At 35.2% G+C, this 27,909-nt stretch overlaps 1 protein-coding gene across 3 annotated transcripts in view; it reads right to left on the reverse strand.

Moving 5' to 3' along the window:
* NCAM2 (neural cell adhesion molecule 2) overlaps positions 1 to 27,909 on the reverse strand; it is a 288,960-nt gene that overhangs the window by 131,846 nt on the left and 129,205 nt on the right. For all 3 annotated transcript variants that reach the window (XM_032203980.1, XM_032203996.1, XM_032203989.1), the window contains exons 2-4: positions 6,552 to 6,626; positions 5,589 to 5,795; positions 3,174 to 3,317 (exon numbers count right to left, since the gene is read on the reverse strand). In XM_032203980.1, coding sequence (XP_032059871.1) covers positions 3,174 to 3,317; positions 5,589 to 5,795; positions 6,552 to 6,626 — 426 coding nt within the window. The remainder of the gene's footprint in view (positions 1 to 3,173; positions 3,318 to 5,588; positions 5,796 to 6,551; positions 6,627 to 27,909) is intronic.

Raw genomic sequence — 27,909 nt, forward strand, 5'->3', positions numbered from 1 at the left:
AGCTGCTCCAGTTGCTGGAGCAAATATTAAGGGGCATGGCAAGTGGGATTCCGTATGTTCTTTTCATGTCTCATAACAAGAGATGGAAGAATTGGCTCCTGACAGGCAGGGTGAACCTGGGCTCTGGTTTGTAAATTTTACTGTGTTCCTAGGGTATGTGCCCACAATATCTAAGAAAAAGTTTAGGCACAACTTTTCATTCTAAGACTGAGACACAACTAAAGATCTCTTGAAGAAAAAATCAAAACTTCTGGTGAAATTTGCATGTCAGTTTACACAAGTATATTTAGCATTTCTACATTGGCTATGTAGAGTAATGGAACCACTTCTACTCTGTAAGTAGAACTCTGTGCAAACTATTGACTTTGAGTGGGAACCTTAAAGCACCCCTTTCGTTCTTCTTCTCAGAGATTGCACTACACTGCAGTAGCAAAACCAAATTGCAAAATCCTACCCCATGTGATTTTGTGGGTCAGTATAGTTCCTTTGAATTCTGTCCCTTATGGTCTTTTAGAATAAGAGAAAATTCCACTGGGGCACTGGAATAGAAGGTTTTGTTTAATGTTTTCTAGTACAGTGATCCTATATGGCTTTTTTTTTTGGCCAGGAATAACTTGCAGTACCCTATATTGTAACTAGAAGGATTTTTTTAAAATGTAAATTCTCATAGTTGAGAATGGAGCAGATAAGGTGGGAACATACAGAAACCAATTCAGAATGGTGAGAGACTATTCTCAGTCATCTATAGGCCTCCTACGCAGGAAAAATCTTCAAATTTTCACTACCGATTCTGTGAACTAGCCTTCTGGGAGAAGGCAGTCTTCTGTTCAAATGGAACATAAAAATACAGATAGTAGTAACTGTCAAGATTTGGAAAACCAAAGTAATCAAAAGTCTGTACTGCAAAAATCCTACTAATTGTAACACAATGGAAGAATGGTCAAAATGTAGGAGAAATTTCACAAAATATAGAACATTATTTCATGTCTTCCTATTACGCAAGTTCTAGAATGTTTAAAATAGAGGCCGCTTTCAAGTGTCCCTAAAATAAACCGTGGAATGTACAAGAGAGTTTGAATATTAAATTGTTCAGTAATTTAGGTTACTATGAAATAAAACCCCAAAAGAATAATTATATTTTTTCAATAGGCACCATTTGTAATATAGTAAAAAAAAAAAAGTTGACGTTACTTAAGTTATGTGAAGAGGCTACAGGTACCAGTCCTTCTCTGGAGATTGTGAAGCTGGAAATAAAATATGCAACTGTCTTTTTAATTCACTAGGCATGGAGAAATTTTCTTAACTGCAAGACATTAGGAATACTCTTTTTCAACCTTCGTTATAAAATAATATAGACATTGCCAAAACTCAAAGTACATGATGTCCTATTTTTACATGATTTAAACCTCTCTTCCTCCCAGGAATGACTGGGATCTCATTTAGGTACTGGTCTAGGTCAAAACATGAGGAAAATTTAAATTAAAATTGGTTTCTGTCATTCTACTTCTTCACATTGAAGCACTGCACAAAAAAAAAAAAAAAAAGGTTGAAGAGACAATTTCACATGTGGAATTTAAAAACTCGAAGTTTTCAAAATGTATGATTTTGAAAAAAGAAATGAAATGTTTTATTTCCTTTGCTATTCGTACAGCAGACGGATTTATTAGAAAAGCAAATAAAATGGTAATAATAACAAAACTTTCAGAGAGATCTTTGGGACAATTTTACTTTTCTGAGCTGTGTCCATGAAAACTATTTCCTGTTAAATTGCCAAACCTTGCTTTGTTTTCTTATTTTTCAAAATCTTCCAAGTCTCACCTACATTCATTTTTTTAACTATTTAGATCAAAATGTCAACCCTTTTTCTAAGGGTAGAAGTTTATTTTGTCTTAGTCTTTGTACCTAGATGACAGAAGGAATGACAGACATATTAAATGAGAAGAATTTTGATCAAAACTTTCTTTCATAGTGGACAGGAGTGCAACACTGAGTCCAGAAACATAAAACAAGCTAACAAGCTTTTTTATTTTTTTCTTTATTTTCTCCAGCAACTGTCTCACAGTTGTTTATATGTTTTCATAAAAAAACAAATATAACTTTTATTGGATGCCATGCTGGGTTGTCATTCATAATTTAGGTATATTACATTCATTTTCATTTTGAAATTAAAGTAGTATTTAATTTTTAAAGGATAAGAATTTTAAGTGCACACACTACAACCTTGAGTTTCAGTACATACGGAGATCAAGACGGAAGAGAAGGTGGATAAAATGGTTCATCAACATTAATTTCATTTCCAGAAAATGCAGATCGTCTTCTTTTCCATAATGACAAAAACAACTTTAATGAGACAGTGTAGAGAAATGCTGTCATTGCTTTTGAGGTGGCAAAGCACATCAATTTATTTGCCTAATTAACTGCCTCTCTACAAACTTATGAACTTGCATGTAGATCCAGTTACACCTAACTTTATCAGTCTAGCTGTTAGGAATCTAGCCTGAACAAATCACATATATCTGCTGTAGTTTGTAACTTAATATGTTAGACACTGGAACAGGCTGCCCAGGGAAGTGGTGGAATCACCATCCCTGGAAGTCTTTAAAAGACGTTTAGATGTAGAGCTTAGTGATATGGTTTAGTGGGGACTGTTAGCGTTAGATCAGAGGTTGGACTCGATGATCTTGAGGTCTCTTCCAACCTAGAAATTCTGTGATTCTGTGATTAAACGTGGCTTACACTTATAGAAGTGAATGCTCACAATAGTGCAACAAGCCTACCCACCTAGAAGACTCAGCTAATGTGCAAGTATACCAAGTGTATGCAGTTTGCTCAGTAAACTGTACACTCTGAGGAAGCGTCATAGCTTTGCTAGCACAGAGAAGTTCACCTGTGTACATGCACGACAGCCCAGGTAGAGTTCCTGCAGAAGAGTTCCAAACAATCGTTTGGACATCTGGGCCTTCATGTTACATCTAGACAAAATTGTTGATTGGAAAAAAATGACATATGAAGGAAATTATTGTGTATGGAGTCTCTATAGATCACAGCAACTGGTTAAATCCTACTGATACTGGACTAATTAAAATCCACCCTCCATCACGATGTGATTAATCTTTTACAACAACTTAATATTAATTAGAACGTATAACTTAAAGAGTTACCAAAATACTAACTGTCAGCAAGAGCTGCGACTTCCTCATTCCGATACAACCAGCTGACAATGGGAGCAGGTGAACTAGTAACACGGCAAACAACTTCTGCATCTTCTCCCTGCCTAAACTCTTGTGGAGAGATTATGTCTCGAAAAGTGAGCTTTTCTGAAAAGGAAGAAAACCAAATACAGTTATCATCTTCCAGTTCACTTAGCATTGAAATTAAATACGATATCAAATGAGATAAAGCTGTCTACTAATCTTCTCATTATGAGTAATACGGGATTATTTCCATAATATAATCTTCTCAGATAAGACTCAGAATTGTCTTGGACACAGAACTTTCACTCTGTCTGTAGGAATGATTTTACAGTCATTTGGCATTATGAAAACTTTGTTTTATTTATATAAATGAGGCATGTTTCATAAATATATTTTTAATTACTGTTGATTTTTCAGAGCCCAGTTTTGAAACTCTAGTTTTGTAGATGTCTATACATTCAAGTTAATAGTACTTTTTACTCTCTTGTGTGTTTTATTCCTCACAATCTTATTATTGAATGAGAAATTCACGTTTTCATTTCACCAAAATATCCATTGAAACCACTTGGAAAAGTCTTATTTAAAGGTGGAACTTAAGCCTCACTGATTGGGAAAGCTATCAGCTGAGCAAAACATAAAAACTTAAAAGCCCACGGGAAATTATACGGAAAAACTTTCTATAATTATCACAAGTATCATAATTATCATTTGTAGATTTTTTGAGGAAGTAACAAGATTTTTTTAGGCCTGATAGAATTATTATTTCTGCTCCAAATAATCAAAAGATGATATTAATTTTATTAATGGATTGAATAAGTTCAATACTCAGTTCAACAATAAGTTCTAATAATTCTATTCAAATTCAGTGAAAGAACTTCAAGTTGGCATTAAACCATGTCCTCATACAAGATCTAAGGCAGAAACCAATTGCCAAAAATTTCTGCAAGAATTTCTTGCACATAGAAGAGACAAACTGACAGGTTCTCTATGATCAAACATTGCCAGTTCCATTCAAGAGGATGCTTTGGAGTCAGAGAATGCACCTCCCACCTCTGCCTTTTTGTATTTATATGAGTGCAGGCTCAAATAATCCATATGGTTCCCACAGCAGAGGGAGCATGCTTTTGTTATATTCATGTCCTGTATTCTTTCATAAAGTATTTGTGTAAAATGTTTGAAGTATTTGATCATAATTACATCAGAAGAATTCTGACAAACATAAATGAGTACTATACCAGATCCTAGTAATACAGAATATTCTGCTTTTCCCTTACAATACATCACAAATACAAATAATGAAACTTTCAGGTGTCAGTTCCCATAAACCTTTACATTTCTCGTGTGGGTCTTTGGGCTTGTCTAACCTCAGAATTATTAAAATTACCACATGCAAACACTTCAAAAGATTTCAACTATGCTCAGCAGTCTGCTAATGGAGTGACTGGCAGCTTTAAGCATACAAATGAATTCCACAAAACTTGCAATCCTTTGAACTGTCAGCTTTCAAGCCATCATGTAATTGCTTGTAACTGCTATCATCATTCTAATGGTTGTTTTATCAATAGCTTTTTTTTTTTTTTAATCGTATGCCTTTTGTTATCTGAGTTATCTGTACCTTTCAGAAGCAGTGCTTCATGATTCCACTTTGTATTTTCTGTCTCGTTGCAATTCCTTAACGCTCAGTACAACCACAAACATATTTTTTTATGAATATTAAAGTACTACTCTCCAATGAAATTAGAGAAGAATAGCTGAAAGGATGTTGGCATATGTCTTGTGCTTTCACCCACCTGATCTATAGAATATAGTATACTGCAAAGGTATTGAACTGTATGGAAAAAAAGCAAACAAATAAACTCTCAAAGAATCTCTAGCCATAGAAGAATGTATTTATGTTTCAAATATACTCTTCAATTAGTTGTTAGCAATTGAAATGCATTTTGTTTGCTTACCATATTAAGCTTCAATGCTTTATGATTCCACCACAGATTTCACCATAAGACCAAGAATATGAGAAGACTGACAAAAATAACTAATTCAATCTAAACTTCACTTTTTTATTGACATGCATTGCACTGCTTACACTTTTATTTACATATTTGATATATTTTATATATATTTGTACTTAAAATTAGGTTGATAAAATACATCTTTCCTCTTTTCCATTAGGGGCATACACCCCTCTGAGATGATATTTTAAGATACAAAGGAGAAGTAATCAACAATATTACAAAGTTTAGTTCATAGTATCTGTGAACTAAACTACAGGAGATGCAATTGTTTGGCATATGCAGTTCAGAGTCTGGGATGATATTTTGATAGGCTTTACTTTCTCAATAGCAGTGGCTTTCAAAACATGTTCTTTCCTTTGTTATTTGATATTATTTTACTTACGATAAATTTCCAAAACAACGGTAGCTTCTTGAGTTTGTCCTTTAGCATCTGTTGCTTGACACCGATATATACCAGCATCTTCTATATTTGCATTATAAATGGTCAGACGTGATCGAACACCTTCTTTCTGAACAACCACTCTTTGACTGGAAACAATCTTCTCTCCTTGTGGATTGTACCAATCTATGGTGTCAGGCTCACCAATGGCTACAAACAAAAATAAGAATAAAAATTAAAATAATAGAAGTTCAAATAGACATTAAGCAATGCATATGCCTACCCAGTGTACAGACATCTATGACACCTCTCTGACATCTATTTGAATTGTGAAAAGGAATTGTGAGAAAGTCTGTAGAAAGATAAGCAAGGTTAAACAGAGGCAAATGTGTAATTGTTGGGACAGGATAATTAGTAGCTCAAGAATTCAAGAGGAAAAAAATAAACACAGAAATCTATAAAATCTTAAAGGAACAGAACAGGCTGGCCAGAAGTCACTTCAGCTTGTCATTGTAAACAGGCTATGTATCATTTTCAATCTACGATGGCAAATCAGAAACGTCAAAGATTCATTTCAGGCAGCTGCAAAAGCAAACCCTTCCCTTCATGACTTAATTCTGTCCCTCAAGAAAAGACTCTTTAGGGCAGAGAGGGTCCTAAGCTTAGCCTAGTAGATTATTAAATCCTTAGTTTAGACAAGTAAAAATATTTTAATTAAACAAGCATCCTAGTAGATATAAATTATCTATATCAATATAGACAAATTTCAGACTGAGTGAGTGGTATGTTTTTTTTTGGAATCTGAAATCAATAGTCTCTACAAGATCTTCTATTTATCACAATTCTCACAAGTCAATATGAATATACAGAACAATGCACATTTAAGTTAATATTGTGAATTAATAAATTCACTTTCAAATCATGCAAAACATTGATAATCTAACAACAAAAAATGTGAATACATACCCGTGCATGTGAAGAATTTGGATTCACCCACACTGAGCTCTACTTTGCTAAGTGAAATTGTAACTTGAAGTAGAGCTGAAAAATATAAAGTATGTTGTAAACACATTGTAATACATTGCCATTTATAAATTTAAAGTATATATTTTTATATTTTGTATTTTCTCATTCTACAACATATACTATATATTAAATCTCAGCATTTTATCTTCTAAACTACAGTATACATGTAGTTTAACTTGTATATTAAGACGTGGTGAAAACAATCAAAATAAGAAAAAATGTTATACAAAGGATAACAATTTCACATCCTAAAACTGAGGAAAAGGAAAAAAAATAATAAAACAGGAAAGAAATTCAAACAAATATAGAACTAAAACTCAATTAGAAGAAGGTGACTGGAACACTCAGCACGGACTGACCAAGAGTAAACCATGCCTGACTATAGGATAAAATGATTAGTTTTGTGGATGAGAGAAGAAGAGTGGATGGTGATTACCCTGACTTTACCAAGGCTTTTGACATTGCCTCCCACAATATTCTTGTATTTACGTGTATTGGGAATAAGCAGCAAGGTTTAGATAGCAGAGAATGGCTGCCAAGGTGATATCTGTGGGAGTAGGTCAGGGGTTGCACTGTGCAGAACACAGTTAGTTCCAGATGGTTTCACAGTAGACACATCACAGGATGCAGCTGAGACAGCCAAGAGTTTTTGGCATCCCTTTGAAAATGTATTTAAGAAAGAGCAGAGACAAGACAGAAGAAGAAAAGGAAGGCCAGAGCAGTAGGAGGTAACCACAGGAGAGCTGGGAACACTCTTGAAGGGGCCCAGCATAAGCTCATGCCAGAACAGGTACACTCCCCAAGGACTGTAGCCTGTGGATAACCCACAACAGAACGGAAGAAATGAATTTAGGCAGAAGGAGAATAGAAGAAAAGTATGAGAAAGAAGGAACGCCAGAAAGAAATCTCCTGCACCACCTATCACCTCGCTGAAGGGACTGAGTTTAACCTGTGTCTATGGTGGTAAGAAGGGGAGTAGAGACTAGGAACAGAGAAGGAGAGGTATCTGGAGCTTGGGAGAGCAGGGAGGACAGATGTCTTCCATAAGTGTTTAAATACTTGCCTTCTTTGTTCCCCAGTACCTGAATAAGTAATTAAATGTTATGTTAATTATGTAAATTACGTTAAATTTCCCATCTGGAGACTGTTTTGCCCACAACAGTAATCAGTGAGTGATTTCCCTGTTGTTACCTTGACCCATGAGTTTTCTCACTCCCATTTTTCACCCTTGTCTAGGGATGGGGGTGAGTGAGCAAGTGACAGTATGGGTGTTTGGCTGCCAGCCAAGGCCAACCCCCACATCAAGTTAGGGCATTACAGTCTGGATGTACAGACAGCTAGGCTGGTAAAAATCTAGTTGGATAGCTGGGCTTAGAGGACAGTGGAGGTCATACTCTACCTGGAGGCCAGTAACGAGTGGGGTCACATGGGATTCTGTCCTGGAATCTGTCCTAATTAATACCTTTATCAATAATCTGGATGAGGTCACTGACCTAGAGACTGGAAGAATGCATCAACAGGAACGTCATAATATTCAGCAAGGATAGTTGCTAAATTCTGCATCTGGGAGGGAATAACCAGTTGGGAATCATGCAAACTGAGGACAGGTGTGGTAGACAAGAGTGCTGAAGCAGCAGCAAGAAGTCAACAGCCTCCTAGGCTAATTAAAAGGATGATGATTGGTTGTAGATCAAGGAGATCAATTGCTACCTCTGCTTGGCACTACCTAGGACACATGCAAAATACTACATCCAGACAACCCCCATCCCAACCTCAGAACAAGAAATATATTGACAGACTTCACTGGAGTGAAGTTAGGGGAGGGCCTACAAAGTGGGCAGGCATAACTGGGCACTAGGTGAATAAGGAGAGGCTAGTGGAGCTGGGCTTGTTCAAGCTGAAGAAGAGACTGCTACAGGAGGACTAAAGAGCCATCTACTCTTATCCATGGAAAAATAAAGATGGAGCCAGAGTCTTCACAGTGTTGTATGGCAGATGGATGAAAGACAGTTGACAAGTTTGAAACAAATAGGCTCAGGCTGGGTATAAGCAAAAACTTTTTCATGATGTAGTGGAGTAGGTTGCCCAGAAAGATTACGCAATATCTATTCTTGCAGTTTTCAAGAGCTCAACAGATGAAACCTTGAACAATCTAGTCTTTGACCCTGGTATGAGCAGGAGATTGGACTAAAGACCTACTGAAGTACCTTCCAACCTGAATTATCCTATGGTCCTGCTTACCCAACTTACCCAACAAAGACATTATTACGGGTGAATTTTTATTTACCCAACTTACCCAACACAGAGGGTGAATTTTTATTTTTATTTTAGATGAAAAATAACTACGCAGTCTTCAGTAATAATAATTCAAACCTTGTTGTTATCCTAAATATCTGTAACTCTTCAACAACCATAATCTTACAAAATTGGAAAGTACATGTTCATGAACCAAAGATGTGGATGAAGAGGGTCATGTTATTTTCATGCTCTAATCAAGACAGAAAAAGTTAAACAGAAAAAAAAAAAAAAGTTTAGAGAAGAAAACTTACTGTCTAAATCTTAGGTCAGTATTATAAATAGTAAAAAACTATGATGCATCTGAGGTTAAAAAAAAAGTAGTGTTTCAAGAATCTGGGATTTGGAGTATTGAAATACAGTGATTATGGTCTATTGGTGGTTGAATTATAGGGGAAATATTTTACTTTTCTGAAAACCACAACATAAACTACTGTGAACATTAATGACTTCAGTGTATATTGAATATCCTGAGCTCACTAGATTCCTTTTCTAGATTTCTAGATTTCTATCCCGAGCTTCACTAGATTCCTTTTTGTAATTGGCACAAATGTCCATTAGAACAAACTTCTCTGGAGGTATGGAGTATTAATCATCATTGATTCAATATGCCAAAATTTCCCTGTGAATATGTTACAACTTCAAACCTGCTAGAAAGACAATGATTCTATTCTGTTGATACTAAAAATTAAAGATGAGCACAGAAAAAAAAATATTGTCTAAGTAGTGTTGCATATATATTAATGTGGAAATTACTACAATTAAAAGTATCATGAAATTGATTTGCTATTAACTGACTTACTTGCATATAATCAGCCTAGACAAGCAAGAACTAGGCCAGATTTGAACATGTCAAAAACAGAAACAAAAAAAGCAAAGAAAACTGTAATATCAGATGTTAAACTATGTAAACACATAGATGAAGTGAAAAGTGTCAGGTAGAATATAACAAACTGTGATAAGAGGTGAAAAGAAGTTAGAAGATATTTTTCCTTCATTAATCAGATATATATCTGAGACTGAAAGAAGGTTTTGGTAAAGGGCTGAACTCCGTTTAAAATTCTTAGCATAAGTGCAATTACAAACTCTGTGAAAACATGCTAGCTACCTTTCTGAAACCCAAAGAAAACCATGTTTTCTACATATGGTACTTTAATATTTACAAAATAGAAAAATGTAAGACCATCTGTCCAATTTTTTCACTCATCCTTTTACTAGCTCTGGTTTGTGTAAATATAAAAATATTGCTTTATGTAAACTGGAATGAAAAATATTGCCCCAGTGATCTGCTTATTAGTTAGTCAGGCAAATAGTATAGTCCTTGGCTAGGAGAAGGTTCACTCATCATTTAAATTGAGTATGATGTGTAGTTACAAGTAAAATATTGCACAGAGACTACATATCCAGAACATGTTACATTACTTCCAAATGTACTTCAAAAACTACATAGATGCATTAGGTTATTATAAGCTCTGATGAAGATAGTATGTAATGTACGTACTATTCAAATTACTGTGTACACTAGAAGCTAATGAATTAATGTACAAAGGGGTATTTTGTACCAGACTGGTTTGAAGATCTTTGAATACACAAGTGAAGCCTTTTTTTTTATCAGGTCAGTGAAGCTGTTCCAAGAATTCAAGTCAGAAGAGACTGTGTCTAGCTATGTTAAAACAAGCTCAGAAATGAATAGTGGCTTCTGGCTAAAACTGACAAAACACTGCCTCTTTCCATGTTTCCTAGGATATTACTGAACTAGCAGGAAAAAAAAAAAAAAGGCAATGAAAGGCAAAAAGGCAATGTATTACTAGAAGATCCCTTCAGGTGGTGAAGCATACTACTATACTACTACTGTAGTATCTGCTGTTCCGGGATAAAGTAAAGTCAGTCAGGCCTTCACTTAATCTTCAGTACACATGGAATTTTATAGCAAAATAAAGCACTGTTACATTAGGTGATATAAGCAATCCCTTCTCTTTGATTCATATTCACTATAAAAGAATTATTATCTTTGCTAAGAGGAGCCTGTCAAATTATTTCTTAATGGGTTTAAAAATCACTTAGGAAGATAACTAAGAATAGTAACAAGAGGTCCATTTGTTCTGTTAAATATGGAGATGGACGACTATATTCATAAGACATAGTATTGAGAAGACTCTAATTTCAGACCCATTTGCACTAGTATACTTCACATTTTAGAACTACCATCACAAACCTTTCATAGCTCTGTCTATACAGGTGAATACCTAATACAACAGAAGTGAGCTGTCATCAGAGAACGTAGAAAAAGTGTCAATCCCATATGCACTGCTATTGCCACTTACCAATACATTAAAACACATAAAATGAACATTATAGACATGTATATATAAAGCATATACATATATATATATATATGTATATATAATATATAACATATGAAAAAGGAAAATGAGGTTGTATTTGAATAAAACCTGAAAAATGCTGGGTAGAGCTGTGCTCCAATTTGTAAATCCGTCATTGGACTTCCTGATAATTCCAGTTCTTAAAACCCAGAAATTCCCCCAAACCTGAAAAGCTTCCTCATCAGTCACTTCTGTGTTAAAGTATGACAGGAGACAGACAGGAACAAAAACAAAAACGAACAAACCAATATATAAAATCTATCAACGAAAAAAATCAAACAAAATCAAATGAAAGAACCACCACATATTCTGCCCTAGTTTCTGTTAAGTACATTTGCTACAACGTGGTTGAATGGTTTTATGCTAGATCAATAGATATGAACAATTTTTAGAACTTACTTTAGAAGAATGAGATGGCAACTTTAGTGTGAAGGGGTCTTTCTAAACTTGTTGGGCTGCAGACCCACTGAAAGATAGAACCAGTAAAAAAGAAAGGACGCATCTATGAAAACAAAACAAGGCATTGCTTGGGATCCAGCTGGAACCAAGGAGAGGAGTGATGGCTAGAGCAGCTAATTCAGATGGCTGTGCCTTCTTAAAGAATATAGATGACTGCAAGGTGCAGCTGAGAGGAAGATTGTAAAGAGTGAATCTGTTTAGCATGAGTTCTCTGACAATAATTATAACTTAGTATGCTGATATGCTTTGACTTCAAGAAGAAAGCAAACTTACTTACGTGATGTGGTTTTGCTTTCAGTAAATGATTACAGTATTATTTAATATTGAATATACTTAGAAGACTTGTGTTCCTTATTCTGGAGCATGAAGAAATTATGAAGTTTTAATTGGTGTCCAATTCTTCCCGAGAATAACCATTCACCCTGTTAATTTTATTTCCCTTTGTTATACAGACTTCTGAAGACATTCTTCTTGAATGCACTGGATCACCAAACAGGGTGCTTTTTTTTGTTTGTTTGTTTTGTTTTGTTTGAAATACTTTACCCCCGTGGGGACCCTGAGCCTAATTGAGGAAATAGAAATGGTTAAATGTAAATTAAACTTGTTAATTATTAACAGTTCAAGGGCATTTTGGATTTAGGACAAATGCACTTTTAGGTTCTTCTTCTCTCTCTTTTTATTTTTTTATTTTATTTTTTTCTTAAGTGAATCAGTTAACTTATTTCAAGTAACAATTCAGCAAAGTCAGAACTATAAAAATGTTATACAATCTATAGAGTTACAGTTTGGTAAGAGAAAGTCCAATTCAAGCCGTTCCTGTGAGTAATCAAATGATAGGAACCACACACCTCTGCCCTAAAGAATTCCACTAAAACAAGAGCTCAAAATAGAGCTGAACTAAAAAGTCTGTTAAACTGTTTGTACTTCAAAGACCAAATAGCCCCAAAAGAAATAATTTTCAGAGATATCTTAAGTCATCTAAGATGCTATATTTTCCTATAAACTATAAAGATGACTCCAGCACTCTAAATCTCTGAAGAAGGAAGGACACGCAGTCAGATGTCATGCAAAAAGTGACCATTAAAGTTAATAGTCATTAAAATTGTCATAATTAAACAACAAACCTAAATTAAAATGATAGAAAAAATGGGGTTTCATCACACACTATCAGAACTTGCTTGTAAAGTCTGTGAGGCTTATGGTGCTTTAAGTATCCAATATATTTGTAATCCTTTGGGAGTAACTAATGCTCAAGTGATTGGGTGGGACAGGGCCACAGTGAAAATCTATACCAAATAGCCTAGCCTACTCAAACTTAATTTACTCAACATTTTATCATTTAAAGATATTACTGGATTTCTCCCCCCCTCTTTTAGCAGGTAAATAAACTACACAAAGTTTTCTATTCAGACACAATTCTAACATCTTATAAGCACTGAAACATCATATTCTTTATATATATATTAATTTATGATTGAAGATATACTAATTGGGCTAATGATAACATGTCTTGAATGCTTCCTGGAATTTCTTTTGTAGAAATGCCTGAAAGTTAAGCTGCATCTACAACCCCAATAAACAAAAATGTGATCTCCATGGAGAGAGCTAGTTTTTAGCTTTGTGATGGGTGGAATACCACTAAATGATTAAGCATCACTTCTCCAGGGTATGACAGTACTAAGAGATATTAGTTACATTTTTAATTGCTTGACATCAAGTTTCACGATTAATTAGGTAGTTCAGAATAACTGAACTTTCCATTTCATCACATTAGCATTAATTTGGATTTGTCAGTGGGAAATGGAATCCTGATATAAAGTCCTAACATTTTATTTGAATTATTATGGATTCCTAGTTGAATTTCTGTCTTGTAGAACACAGAGTGTTTTATTTTTAGGTACACAAAAAAGTCTTTGTGTCATCCTGAATTCATTTTCTACATCTGCTAAAGTGTCATTTTCCCAGATGAGAAGAGCTAGAAGTCACATGAAGTTCAGACTGCCTTCTGGGGCATAACAGATGTTATAGGGGTGAAATGCATGATGCAAGAGAACTAACACAATCCAGTTCTGTGCAACAAAGTCACAACTACTGAAGGATATTCAGAAAAGGAATTACGAGAAACCTCTGTTGAATAGTCTTTTCTATGACACTTGCAACAGAATCAGTAAAATAGATGAGCTATTAATATCTGAGCAGAAAGAGTATACAACTGTAAAATAGGACATTCCTTAAAATAAGTCTGCTTGTTACAACTTTATCACAGAATTTATCTCAACCAGAAATCACTCATTACTGCTACCCTGAACTCTGGCAAAATGTAGTTTAAAGTAAAGACATAAATATGAATGCTGTGAGTTTTATTGGGATATATGTTGTCTGGAATCACACATCAAGATCTCTGTAGGTATTTAGGAATGCTGGAAGTTAGATTCTGTAACAGCTTTCCAGATAGGCAGATATTGGGAGTTTGGCTCCGTCAAAATTTAAGAGAAGAGATACTGATTTAAATATAGACTTACAAGACCAACCCTATTCAGATATTTTAAAGACACTTTAATCAATATTTAATCAATATTTACATTTTATAATCATGGCTCAGAAGCTTATCACAGAAAATCAAGATTAGAAGGCATCCAAATAAGAAAAAATAATTTAACTTTATTCACTTACAGTATATTTCAGGCAAGAAAGATTTTCTGTAAATAAAAGGCATGAACTTTGGAGAATGTTAGCTATAAAATGGGTTCTCTCAGGCATGACATTGCATGATGCAGACATTTATTTCTATTTAAGTTATTCCAGCTAAATTTGGTAGATCTCATCTATTCAATAGAAAATCTTCTTACCATCAACAGAAAAAATAGGGAAGTTTAAAATACACTGTTTAACAGAGTATTAAGGATATTTTAACTGTAGGGAAACATAATGAGGGATCTTTATTATATGTAGATCTTACACATAAATAAGTAATACAGATATGTGGAAAAAAGACCATCAAAGGATGATTACACTCATCAAAAGTAAAATCCATCTTAACAAAATCTTGTCAGTCAGAAAATGTTTCTATTTGGTAAGAATAAATGCAAAGAAAAACTAGTTTAAAAGCTTATGAGTTTGAAAGAAACATGTTTCTCAAACTCAAAGTGCTGTAGTCAATCAAGACAGCATCTTCTAAAACCCAGATGTACTTCAATAAAGTTAAAACTGAAGAATTAGGGTCTTTATGTTCAAAGTGATGATTTGTCAGTAACAGCAATCTAAAATATTTTTAGTCTAATCTAAAATGGAATTAAACATAAAATTTTCAAAACTTAAAAAAATATGGAAAAACAGAGTGATGACAAGCATACTACAAAACCTTAAAAAATGCTGTTCTCGAGGAAGAGAAAACACTGATGATACAGTTAGGAGTATTCAGTTGCATTTTAATAAATAACCTTCTCTCTCCTCCTGTTATGCAATGTAAATATGGGCTTTCACAAGAAGCAGTTCATAAACTGTTTATGGGATCAGTAGGGATCATATAGATATAGTATCTGTATCACAGATATGCAGCAGTTTGAAGACATCTCTCATCTATGGGGAGAGGCTGGGACTGTTCATGTGAGCAGAAAAATCTTGGGGACATCTTATCGATGTGTATAAATGCTTGATGAGGGGCTAAAGAAAAGGGAGCCAGGCTCTTCTCAGTGGTACCCAGTAACAGGACCGTAGGTAATAGGCACAAACTCAAATACAGGAAATTTTGTTTAAACTTAAGAAAACACTTCTCTAATGTGAAGGTGGTTGAACATAGGTTTCCCAGAGAGTTTGTGGGGTCTCCACACACTGGACTAGACACAGCCCTGGGCAACCTGCTCTTGCTGACCCTGCTCTGGGCAGGCGCTCTGACCAGGCGATCTCCAGAGGTGCCCTCCTGTCTCTGTGCATCTGTGTGATCTTTGTAACACAAAAATTTACTTTGCTTTCTTCCTGCTCCTTTGGACAGTCTTTTATTATAGAGCAGTACAGATTAAAACAAAATAAAACCCTAGGGTAACATTCATCCCAAACCACAAACTTTTTAATTTAATAGCCAAAAATCTGGGAATGTGGCTGAAAAGAAGCCATCAGAGTAGAAAAGTGCCTCATATTTTCTCATTAATTTTTTCTTTGGTTTTACTGAGTTATGAACTTTCAAAAACTGCATTTCTGTGGGGCTGCGTGGTAGTCAGCACAAATTTGATAACATGCCAAGACAGTGGCTGAACATAGACATTCTAATTGAAGACAGTATTCACACTGTCTTCAAAACAGCAGCAGAAAACATGATACTGGGGACCAAGGGTTAGAGAAAACGTCAAGCTGAATCACTGACAAAATTGGCTCATAGCCCAAAGCAGTCCTTCAAATTGCAGAGAGGCACTGGATTGAACCAGAATTCTTTCTAAGTACTTGGCCTTTGTAATCTAAATCCAAACAAAATGTTTCTCAAACTTCAGGCTAAAAGACGCATGCAATAATTCTGCTGAATGCCAAACACACTACCCCTTCCAAAGAGTTTTCAGTCAATTCAGCATCATCAATCTAGTGAAAAGGTGAAAAGAAAAAAATACTGGAAGCATCTTTCTGTGTCAATTGGCACAGTATCAAAAAGGTTCTTCTGAGTCTGGCTGTACCTGAAAGATCATTTCAAAATTATATCTGAAAGCTTGGACATTTTAAGATACCAGTTAATCATGTTGTAAAAAAGAGTTTTGTTACAGTTGTGAGTAATGGATTCTTCTAACCATGTCTTGTAGTAAGAGTTTGCCCATTCTTAAACACCATGTAACCCTCCCCTCCCCCCTCCCCCCAAAGGCCAATTCAAGCACATTTTGCAATGGAGTCATACAAGGTTTGTTTCTAATAGCCTCCCTTCCTTTCCTGCTCTTCTATTTTGTGAAGTCTATATTATGAGATTTCTCTAAAAAGTAAAATATAGTTACTAAAATACAGTGCTCTAATTACAGATGAGAGAAAAAATCAGATCACCTAATTATGAAACCAATCCTGACAGATTTTACAACAATCTGTCTTTCCAATGAAAGGCACAATCAAACCCTTCTCCTCATCTCTCAACAGAAAAATGCTGAAGTTGGCCTTAGAGTTCAAATACATTAGGTGAGATTAACAAACAAGTAGGTGACCAAACAGAGTGACCACTGCGATTGCATACACCATGGTTTTTGGCAATGCGGTCTAGAAACACAGCAGTCTCTATGAAGCATATAAGAAGAGGATACATATATTAAACCAGAACAATATGTAAACTAAAATCAACAATGCATTGAGCAGTATTTAGTTAATTACATCTTTAATAAAACAGACTGTGTGTTATCAATGTGTCTGTAGCTGAACAGGAGTATATTAATTCTGATTCCAAGAACCTTGAAACAACCTACTGCATTGGCTTTTCTTATGGATTTGTCTTTTTTTCTTCTGAAAGGCAACACAATCCAAAATCCCCTGTTTCAAGGAAAATGACTTGTTTAGTAAAAATGTTTCATGTCTCAAAAAGCAGTTATGGTCTCTGTCACAAGGTTTCTTTATATATAATGAGTATATGCAGTCCGTTCCCATTTTGTGGAACTGCAGAATGAAATCAGAGAATCAACTTCAACTACAGCAAAAACACATTTGTAATTTAAGAAGAGATTATGAAAATGTGACCCAAGGATGTCTGTCTGACATCTCAAGAAAATGAATTAGTAGCTCAGAAAGATACGAATTTCTCCATTCAGCCAATTTTTGCAATCTGCTGTCCTGTTCAGGAGAGATGTAATTAGGGCACGGGGAAATGGCCACAGGGACTGTCTGCAGCCAGGCACATACAACTTGATTTACAGAGTACTTACATAATCTTATTCAGAAACATATTGATACATAATTATTTGTATAAATTTTTATACATTTTATTTTTCATTGAAACCTTTTAAAAATACTAGTCTCTCTCAATGGTACACAAACCTAGAATTACTGTTACTTGTATTTTTTTCTATAATAATCCTATTTGTAAACAGTGAATGATTAAGTCAGTTACAAGTTTGAGATTATTATACTCACTATTGAAAACCCACAGAAAGAAAAAACACATATTAAATACTTGAACAATGTTAAAAGATGTCAGATGACAGCTTTTAAGTCGATGATTTTTCTACTTACTAATCAAATTAAGATATTCAATATTCAATAATAATCATAATAGAGAAGCTGTGGATGCCCCATTCCTGGAGGTGCTCAAGGCCAGTTCGGATGGGGCTTTGAGCAACCTGGTCTAGTTCCAACCCATCTGGCCCATGGCAGTGGGGTTGGAACTGGTCTTTAGGGTCCCTTCCAACCTGAGCCATTCTATGACTCTATGAAAAATGTTCTTTCATCACAAAGTCTTACCTTGACTGGTTAAATCCTGCCTAAACATAAAATTAGATCTAAGAAATGTCTATCCAAAAAGGGTTTAGAAGATATTGCTACAGAAATGTGCCTATTGCACCCGTTCTATGCAGACGCAGAACATATTTGTCTCTGGCTGTTAGCATCACAGTCCTTTGCAAAGATAATATAATTTTATGCATATATATTAATGCATGATATTATATTCATATATTTTATGCATTAATATTATATGCATATATATTTTATGCACAGAATCTCCACAGTAGTGAATGCTCCCAACCTTACTTTAACAAACAGCTTATAGTTGCTTAAATACATTAAATATGTATTTAATTTCTTTGAGAACTTGTCTTGCTGCCCCAGTATCTCAAGTACTATATTAAAAGGGCATGTATATTAAAGTATATCAAAGAAAGGATAACCTATGCAAAAGAATTACCTTACAAGTAAGTATTTTTGTTCTTCATAAAACAGGTCATCTTAATAAAATGTGGGATGGTTTAACTGAACTGTGGAACATGATGTCTTCTTAATCTATGTCAAAAAGAAGAGATAAAATCATAGAGTAATTTAGGTTTGAAGGGACCTCTCTAGGTTGTCTTATCCAATCTCTTGCTCAAATCAAGCCTTAATTCTGAACTTACATTAGCTTGGAGTTGGTCCTTGTTTGTAAATAGGTTCTTAGATTAGTTGGACCTTGGTCAAACAAGAATGGTCAGATATTATTTCAAAAATATGTGTTTCAGCTCAGTTTCACAGGATAGAACCCAGTCTACTTGCTTTGAGATCATTCCACAACATGAGTCAAAACATCGTGAGGTGAATGGATATCTGGGAAACATGCTTCTAAAGCACACTGATGAGTCAAACTAAAATGCTAACTCTGGTGCATTCTAAAATTATAAATTAGGATTTTTCAAACTATTTATCAGCATCACAAATGGGTTTTGTTTCAAATATATTCACTGAAGCAGTTTACCGGAAAAGAGGGAAATATTTCTAAAGTTTTGGTACTTTGGTGAAAATGACCTGAAACTACAAAATTTAAATATTAAGAATAGGCAAAGAGCTGACATTTTTATCACCAGACATTGGAAGGACTATTGACAAAGAAAATCCATTTAAAATTTAGTTATTCTACCTCAAAAGAATGACTGCCTATTAAGGTATTAATAAAAAACTTAAATTATTGCTGTTAATACAGTTAAAGTATTCTCTTTGACTTATGGAAAAATGTTAGAACAGTCTGATGAGCCCCATCTGGATTATAAAAACAGTCTCAGGCATAAATATTCTTTCTGTTTCGAAAAATTAGAAGTTCAAGGAAATGCTTATAAATAAATGACACTGCCAGAGATCATAAGAAATCAGACTGGCTTTTCAAGCTCTTTCTTTTAACCCTTAAGCTTTTTGATCTTTGAGTGCTATTATATGGGTACTAGCAAGTTCCCATCTTTAATTATCTTGATTTAGGAAACTAATTTTCCCTCAAAGGATTGCTTTGAAGTCTTTCTAATTGAAAACCAACAGGGCTGCAATTAATAAGGAATTAGCCAGACAAATTAATAAGCAACCTATTGCACTAGACAATCATAAGTTTTTTTGTTTTGTTTTGTTTTGTTTTGAATCAATCTTTTCATGAAATTAAAAACATATTCATTGAGGCTGTTGTAACTCCTCTGATTAAATCTTTACTGGTCAAGTTGTAATTATTTTAAAGGTTACTAGTATTTTCTGTAAGTAAGCACAAAGCTCTGAATTTCAGACTAAAAAACATTAAACAGGTCAATCAGAGATCTAACCTAGTACTTTACCTAGTACTGCAGTTTGTATGGTAGTGAATTTTAACTGATTTTTTTTTCATTCCATGTGTTGGTAATTAGTTGTCTAAAGGTGTATTTGTAACTTTCATTTTTAATGTCCTCTGTAAGATCCATCCTCTGTAACAACACCGTCACTACCATCTAAGCCCTTAAAATGTCTGGCTTCCGCAAAAACTACTGAAAATTAATTACATTATTTAATTACACTTTTCCAAAAATATTTCCTGTTGTTCAGTTGATGCTAGGTTCCTTCACTGAGCATTTCTTTCGTCTGCTATTGTGAGTATTACATTGTTCCCTTTCTCATTTTCTCCTGCTTTTACAGAACTCTACTATCAATCTTTTCTCTAACTAAAATCTATGCGGCAACTTGTTGTGGAGTGCTCTCAATGTCTCTCCTGAAGACGTTTGCATAAACTATTAAACAGACACTGAACAGAATGGGAACCTGGCTACCTGTCTGTAGTCTCTTCTGTATGAGTATACTGACACACTGCAAAGGCATTCTCACCTTCAGGCTGAAATTTGAAAGCAGCATTCATAGCCATTATCTCTAGATATATGATTATTTTGGTCAGATGTGAGGGCCCTTTACAACATCAGAAAAATGCACCATTTTGTTTTCTCACTTGTAATGTTTTAGTTCATAAAAGTGGAGAAATACAACAAAGGGATTTTTAACAAGTCCACATTAACATCAGTCAGTACTAGCACACCAGTGACTCTCTTTTTGAGAGGAAAATTCTGGTGCATCAGAAAGCTCCATAATTATTCCCTTGTGAAATGCAAATAGTAATAAATTTGTCATATGCTTCTGTAAGTGTTCAACCTTTCCATGCTGCAGAAATTTGAAAGTCCTTCTTTCACTGATATAATTAATAATTTGATTTACTTGTTTTATGAGCTTCTATTTTATGAGGTCGGTGGCCAGACATTTTATTGCTTTCTGATTAGCTCTCAGACCCACACTCTGTATTTCTGAATGACAGCTCTTTCTGAGCAATTCTGTCAGGTGGGAGGAGAGGAACAGATCACTGTTGCCTACCACTGGCTAAATGAGTGAAACCAGCTCTAGGAGTCCAGTACTGTATGACTCAGCAGACTTTCCCAAAATGCAAAAGAATTAGAGACATAGCCTGACATGAAACACTAGAAATATTTGCATAAATAAATCTGATTTTTCATTCTTTTCTAGGTAATTTCTATGTGTCAGTTTAGACAACAAAATATACAAATTATTAAATCTTAGTTTGAATTTTATAATCTATTCAGATCACTATTAGCTATCCCAAACACAATCTGAAGACCACAGTGACCACTATTCACATTATTTCAGTGCACTACAAGTACCATGGGTGACATTCACCTGGCCAAATTTAAATAAACTATTTTAGATAACGTCCCAAATGACATCTATAGTCAGCTGAAGGAAATAAACACTTTTAGAGCCAAGTCGTTGTATCCAAAAATAGGTATCTGAAGTATGTCAGTTGACTCAAAACCTCTAAATTCCTCTTTTTTCTTAGCTGCAAAAGCAATCTAGCCTGGATAGACTATTGCTTCCTAAGAGCCAATACATCAAGACACCTGATATATATTCGTGATACCTATCTTAAAATAAATTTCATATATATTTGACACTTGATATGTAAAGAAACTCAATATATATTTTACATCTATTTGTGAGATAACTTAGAAGGTTCCAGTTTATAGACGTGCTGAACATCCAACATTTGAAAATGAAACTATGATTATATGTATTTTCATAATCCCTGGTATCATTAGAAAATGAAGCTCTATCCATGCCTGAACATACTAGGAATGAAAAGTAGTTCTTACATTCACACACAGATCTATAGTCATATTTTCCCAATCTTTTACTTTTACTCCCCCCCACATTGCATATTGCCCAGCTAGAATCCTCACCATTTCATCAGTAGTTGTCTTCACTAAATATTGCTTGTGCAACATCTAGCCAGCAGCAGGTCCCTTTGGAGCTGGTTGAAACTGGCTCTGGCCTGACCTGGGGCAGATGCTGGACCAGGCAGACCACCCCTGCAGTGCCCTGCTACCCAAACCACTCTACATAATCCTGATACAGCAGAAATGGGTTACGTACAGCAGCTTAAGCAACAAAGGCATATGCTTGTAGGATTAAGAGTTCCCATTCAAGCCACTACAAGGAAAAATGCAGGTTCTTGTTATATATATGTTACATATAAAACCACAAACACTGGAGTTCTTTCCTACTACAATACACGAAAATTAAAACTAGAGATACCATAAAATAAAATAAATGTTCTCTTAATTATGAATAATTCCCCAGAAATTTCCACATATCTTTAAACATACATTTAATTTTTATTAATATTTATGTTGCCTACTGAACTAACAGATAAATAAATAATCTCTGGTTTTACCTAACTGACCTAATCCATTATGATTAACTATGGCATTTTTTTCCAGCTTACTGCCTGAGGAAATCCTGGGAGAGCTAAATGACTAACTGTTCTTTTCCACAGTTTGGATACATTGTGTAATAATTGCTGACATTAATGAATTAAGTACATGTCCACATATATAATAAACTATACTCTTTTTAAAAATGTTGTTTTCCAGGAATAACGTGACTAGTAGCAATGGCTGGGACTTGTTCATCAGTTCCACTGCTGACTGATACAGTTTCAGAAATAGCTTGCTCTTAGTTGCCAACCTCAAAACACAAATAATCTGATTTTAAAAGCTCCCTGAGCAAAAGCTACAGGGAACCCTGAAGATGTTTGTGTAAAGATAGAAACGGGGGTTATATGTGAAAGTGTCCCTTGAAAAGATTTATTGAAAATAAATAAAGCTTATGAAATACATGCAGAAATAGGACTTTCTTGTCTTGGGTTTGAACTCAGAATACAGTTACCATTTTAATAACCTGAATGGAAGCTGCACCTCCTAAGAAATTGTCTGCCAGCCCTTCCAATGAGTTCCAGTTCTGTACTGACTGCTCAGTATTAACACAGCCTGTAGAGGCCTTAACATATGTGAAGTGTTGTTCCTCTGAATTGAAACTGTTTCTTCTGTAGTCTTCCTCATCCTACAGATACTATGCAACTGGAAAATCACTGCAGTATTTCAGATCCAGCCCACACAAATAACCCCTTCTTTTTCTGATATCATTATGAAAAATCCAATACAATTGTTCTAGGATAGAAATAAACTAATTTTCATCCCAAGTATTTAATTAAAAATGCACCTAGAAAATATTTATTTGTACAAAGCATAATGAAAACAAAGACCTATAAATAGAAGATGGTCTAAGCTAGTTTAGTTAGAGGTGTCATGTGAGGAAAAACTGTGGTCTTCAATGTGAAACAAATAAGATAATACTGTACAGATTATTGTGAGAAGATATAGCAAGTGGTAAACAAATTTCCTCAAAGCCTAAACTTATATACATGCATACATATTTATATAAATCAATTAAAAGATTGTGTTTTTTCATATTTAATATCTTTTTGGAAACAAGCAAACAAACAAACAAAACACACTTGATTGCCTGTCTTCACAGAATATCACCACTTGAACTAATGGCTTTTGTACACTTTAATTATGCAGACTTGCCTTAGGCACATGGGAAGCACCAACTAGTAAAAACCTAAGTAAGAGCTAAGAGCAGTAATACTTTTGCAGACACTGAGTTCTGGGGTTTGTATAAATTTAAGCCTTGTTTCTTTATCTTTGCAGAGGATGCTTAATTTGTTACAGGTAGCAGGAGAAGTGTCTTAACTGTGAGTCCACTGGAAAGCAGATGCTTTATCAACCTCCATTATTTGTATAAAAAGGCTATGGAACAGAACTGAAGAATATTGAGGAATTGAAGAATCAAGAAATGGTCACTCTCAAAGGGTTGTGGTCAATAATTCAATGTCCGGGTAGAGACCAGTAACGAGTGGTATTCCTCAGGGGTCAGTACTGGGCCCTGTGCTGTTTGACATCTTTGTTGGCAACATGGACAGTGCAATCAAGTGCACCCTTTGCAAGTTTGCCAATGACACCAAGCTCTGTGGTGTGGTTGACATGCTGGAGGGAAGGGATGCCATTCAGAGGGACCTGGACAGTCTTGAGAGGTGGGCCTGTGTGAACCTCATGAGATTCAACAAGACCAGTGTCTGCATCTGGGCCAGGGCAATCCCAAGCACAAATACAGGCTAGGCAGAGAATGGATAGAGAGCAGCCCTGAGGATTAGGACCTGGGGGTGTTGGTGGACGAGAAACTTGACATGAGCGAGCAATGTGCCCAGAAAACCAACATGTGCCGCATTAAAAGCAGCATGGCCAGCAGGGCGAGGGAGGTGATTCTACTTCTCTGCTCTCGTGAGACACCATCTGGAGCCTTATGCTCAGCTCTGGAAGCCCCAGCAGAAGAAGGACATGGACCTACTAGAATGAGTCCAGAGGAGGGCCATGATGATGATCAAGGGGCTGGAGCACTTCTCCTCTGCAGGCAGGCTGAGGGAGTTGGGGTTGTTCAGCCTGGAGAAGAGAAGGCTCTGGGGAGATCTTATCTTCCTATCTCTAGCCTTCCACTACCTAAAGGGGGCCTGCAGGAAAGCAGGAGAGGGACTCTTTTTCAGGGAGTGTAGAAATAGCACAAGGAGTAATGGCTTTAAAGTAAAGAGGGTATATTCGGTTAGACATAAGGCATAAGTTCCTTACTCAGAGGATGGTGAGGCACTGGCACAGGTTGCCCACAGTGGTTTTGGATGCCCCATCCCTGGGAGCATTCAAGGCCAGGCTGGATGGATGGGGCTTTGGGCAACCTGATGTAGTGGAAGGTGTCCCTGTCCATGGCAGGGGGGATAGAACTGGATGACCTTTAAGGTCCTTCCAACCCAAACCATTCTATGATTCTATGAATAATTAATTTTTACATTCCATTTCTATTACGTATTTATTATATAAAAAGAGAAACCTTTCTTTTCCCCATAAACTACATGGCTGGATAAAATATAATATACATGTACTTCACTGATTGTGAAAATTTACGAGAAAACTAGTACTTTACAAAAAATAAAAAATAGCATAAAGCAGAAGACTCATAACATTAAACCAATTCATTTTTTACAACATAAAACAAGATATTTTATCTGTATTTATGCAATCTGAATTAGGTTTGGATACTGGAGGTTCAAAGAACTAAAGCTGCTTATGCTGTTTAGATTTGCAAGCCAGCACTAATAATATAAAATGAGTCTAATCATATTCTGAAAACTGATTAACATTTTGGACTTCTGAACAGTACATGCAATGTAATCCACTCTAATTTTATTTTTGCATTGCTTTGTTGTTTGTTTGTTTGTTTGTTTTGAATAAAAACCACAAAACACAGAGAAATAAAATGCTAAATAAGCCATTTTTTAAACATAAAAACTGCTTTTTGGATAACTGCAAAGGAGGTGTATCTCAGAAACTTTCACAGCAAGAAAATTAAGAGAAAGACTATGTTGTCCTTTCATTCCTGAATTCACTGATGATGGCAAGGAATTTGTTAACTTGTTCACTGAACACCTGGCAGCACTTTGGCGGTTGTCACATGCATTTCTTAGTGGCATCTCCCACTTAGTTTGAACTCTAGAGGACTATACTCACTTCCACTATAAATCTGAAAATCTCACAACAGTTGTTATCTGATTAGAGACTTGACATAAAGATTGCACCAACATCTTAGCTTTTGAAGGAACCACACTGAAAGTATTTATAAAAGTTTCAAGAAGGCAAAGAGAAAGCAAGAAGCCAAATCCAATCCCCTAAATGACACTGAGAGTAGGAAGGATAAACTTTGTATATATGAAGTTTAGAAAAAGATGACAAGTAAATTTATTTCCTGGCTCAACTAGAATTCTCAAAACACCTTAGATAAATAGCTTCTGCAGAATACTTAATCCAGAAAGAACAAGGTGTATGGAAAATTAACCTGAGAGTTTGATTCTTTCTTTGATAGAAGTATCTGTCCTCAAAAAGGACAATTTCACTGACACGAGTAAACATAACCAGTCTCTAATTGTAAGTAAAGGTAAGTAAACTGTCAGTAGAGGTCAGATGGTCAAGGATATCAGGTTTGGATTCTGTCTTCCACAGGAATGCAGCTGTTTCACACGTAGAGGCAACATGACCAATCCTTCAAGAATTTGAAGGCAATCTTTTGTTATAAAAACTGAGATATCCCACCCACCAAAGATAAGTGATGGCTCTTTAACTGAACAAAGTGAGAATTTAGATTTTTTTTTCTTGATGGTAGAAAATGTAGTTTTACGTGAGGCAGACTTAGTCAGGAGAAATATTAGGAGAAAATTACATAAATTCCATGTTGTTGGATAAGTGTTTCATAAAATTTTTATTTGCGGACTGTCTCCCAGGAGAAGAGATGAAGTGATGAAAGCAATCCAGAATTCAAGCCATGAGGAAATCTGCTTTAGGAATCCATGTCAGAAAGTGATCTCAGAAAGTCTTTCTTATTAGTAGAAGAGGACAGACTGAGACACCCAACAAGGTCCCTGTTCTCTCATCTGTTTTGACATTGAAACAGATTTCTTGTTTGAAACCTCTCACAGAACCTATCACCATACTACCTTTAGGAAAAGCCTATTTTGATGCTGAACTCCCTGGGCAAAAAGTTGCAAAGTTAATCTTCACTGCAGCTTCAGAAGTCCACTTCCAGAATACTGGCTGCTAATAACTCTGAAGAGGCAATTTGTTTTAATGACAGGTTCCATTGCCAGATATTAATAATAATAAAAATAATTAATTTCTCTCACAAAAGTAGCTTAGAAAAAAATAAATAAATGACAGATACACAGCTGTAATCAGCTTATGCTCCAAATCTGAGGGAGAAAAAAAAAAAACCTTCCCCACCAGATATTTCAAGTGACAAAAGGTATGAGTATGCATCACAAGTAGATATATAATTTCATAACTTTTTTTTTTCTTTTTAATTCTAAATCTCTGAAATATGTTTTAATGTTTCTGTATACTTCAGTACACAGACAAAGAAAGGAACATTGTATGAGGTGACAAAGTTTTTGTAGTCAGCTCTTCAAGAGCTCTTCATTAGAAGAAGGTTGGCTTCTGTACAGGAGAGAGGGAGTGGGAGACTGGGCTACCAGAAGGCTGTGATTTGATGGTGACATGCTCTACTGCCTTGGGAATAACCATGTTAAAATTTTCACTGACCTGCCTGATGAACCAAAGATGCTTTCAGAAAACAGAGTGAATCAGAGGCTTGCTGTATGTGATGACTTCATTCCTTTCCAACTGACGCTTTCATTGTTACTATCTTACAGTGCAAGCACAAACCCCCTAGTGGTTATCTTCCTATATGACCTTGATTCAACTTTGGAAGCAGAAATGGAGTCCTAACATGCTTTAAATCCTAAACAGTGTTCTGCAATACCTACTTCATAACCCCAACAAGGAAAGACTCCAGAAGATTTAGGAAAATTAAAGGCTGTATATCAAAAAGATTAGCCACACCTGTGTATATTATGGCTTATCTTCAGCAGAATACAGCCATATGTGGCATTTACTTATAAATCTGAAAGTACAAATAAATAACTCTGAAAGACAGCTAAATTTAAACAGCAAAAATAAAAAGGTGCATTAAACATGTTTCCAATTTCATATTACTAGTTGCTCCGTGCAACACCATTTATAATTCTTATAGATTTAATTTAAAACATATTCTTGCATCAATGATGAAAACAAAATGTAAAATATTAGATTTTGCTTGTTAATTAAATATTTTTTCTTAAATTGCTTAGAATAAAAACTCACTACTTGAATTGTGCAATAATAAAGGTTAAAAATGATTGATGAATGTCCCTATAAATTGTGCCTAGAGAAGCAAAAACTATATTGAGAAATACATCT

Source organism: Aythya fuligula, chromosome 1 (assembly GCF_009819795.1).
Source record: "Aythya fuligula isolate bAytFul2 chromosome 1, bAytFul2.pri, whole genome shotgun sequence".
Classification (NCBI taxonomy): domain Eukaryota; kingdom Metazoa; phylum Chordata; class Aves; order Anseriformes; family Anatidae; genus Aythya; species Aythya fuligula.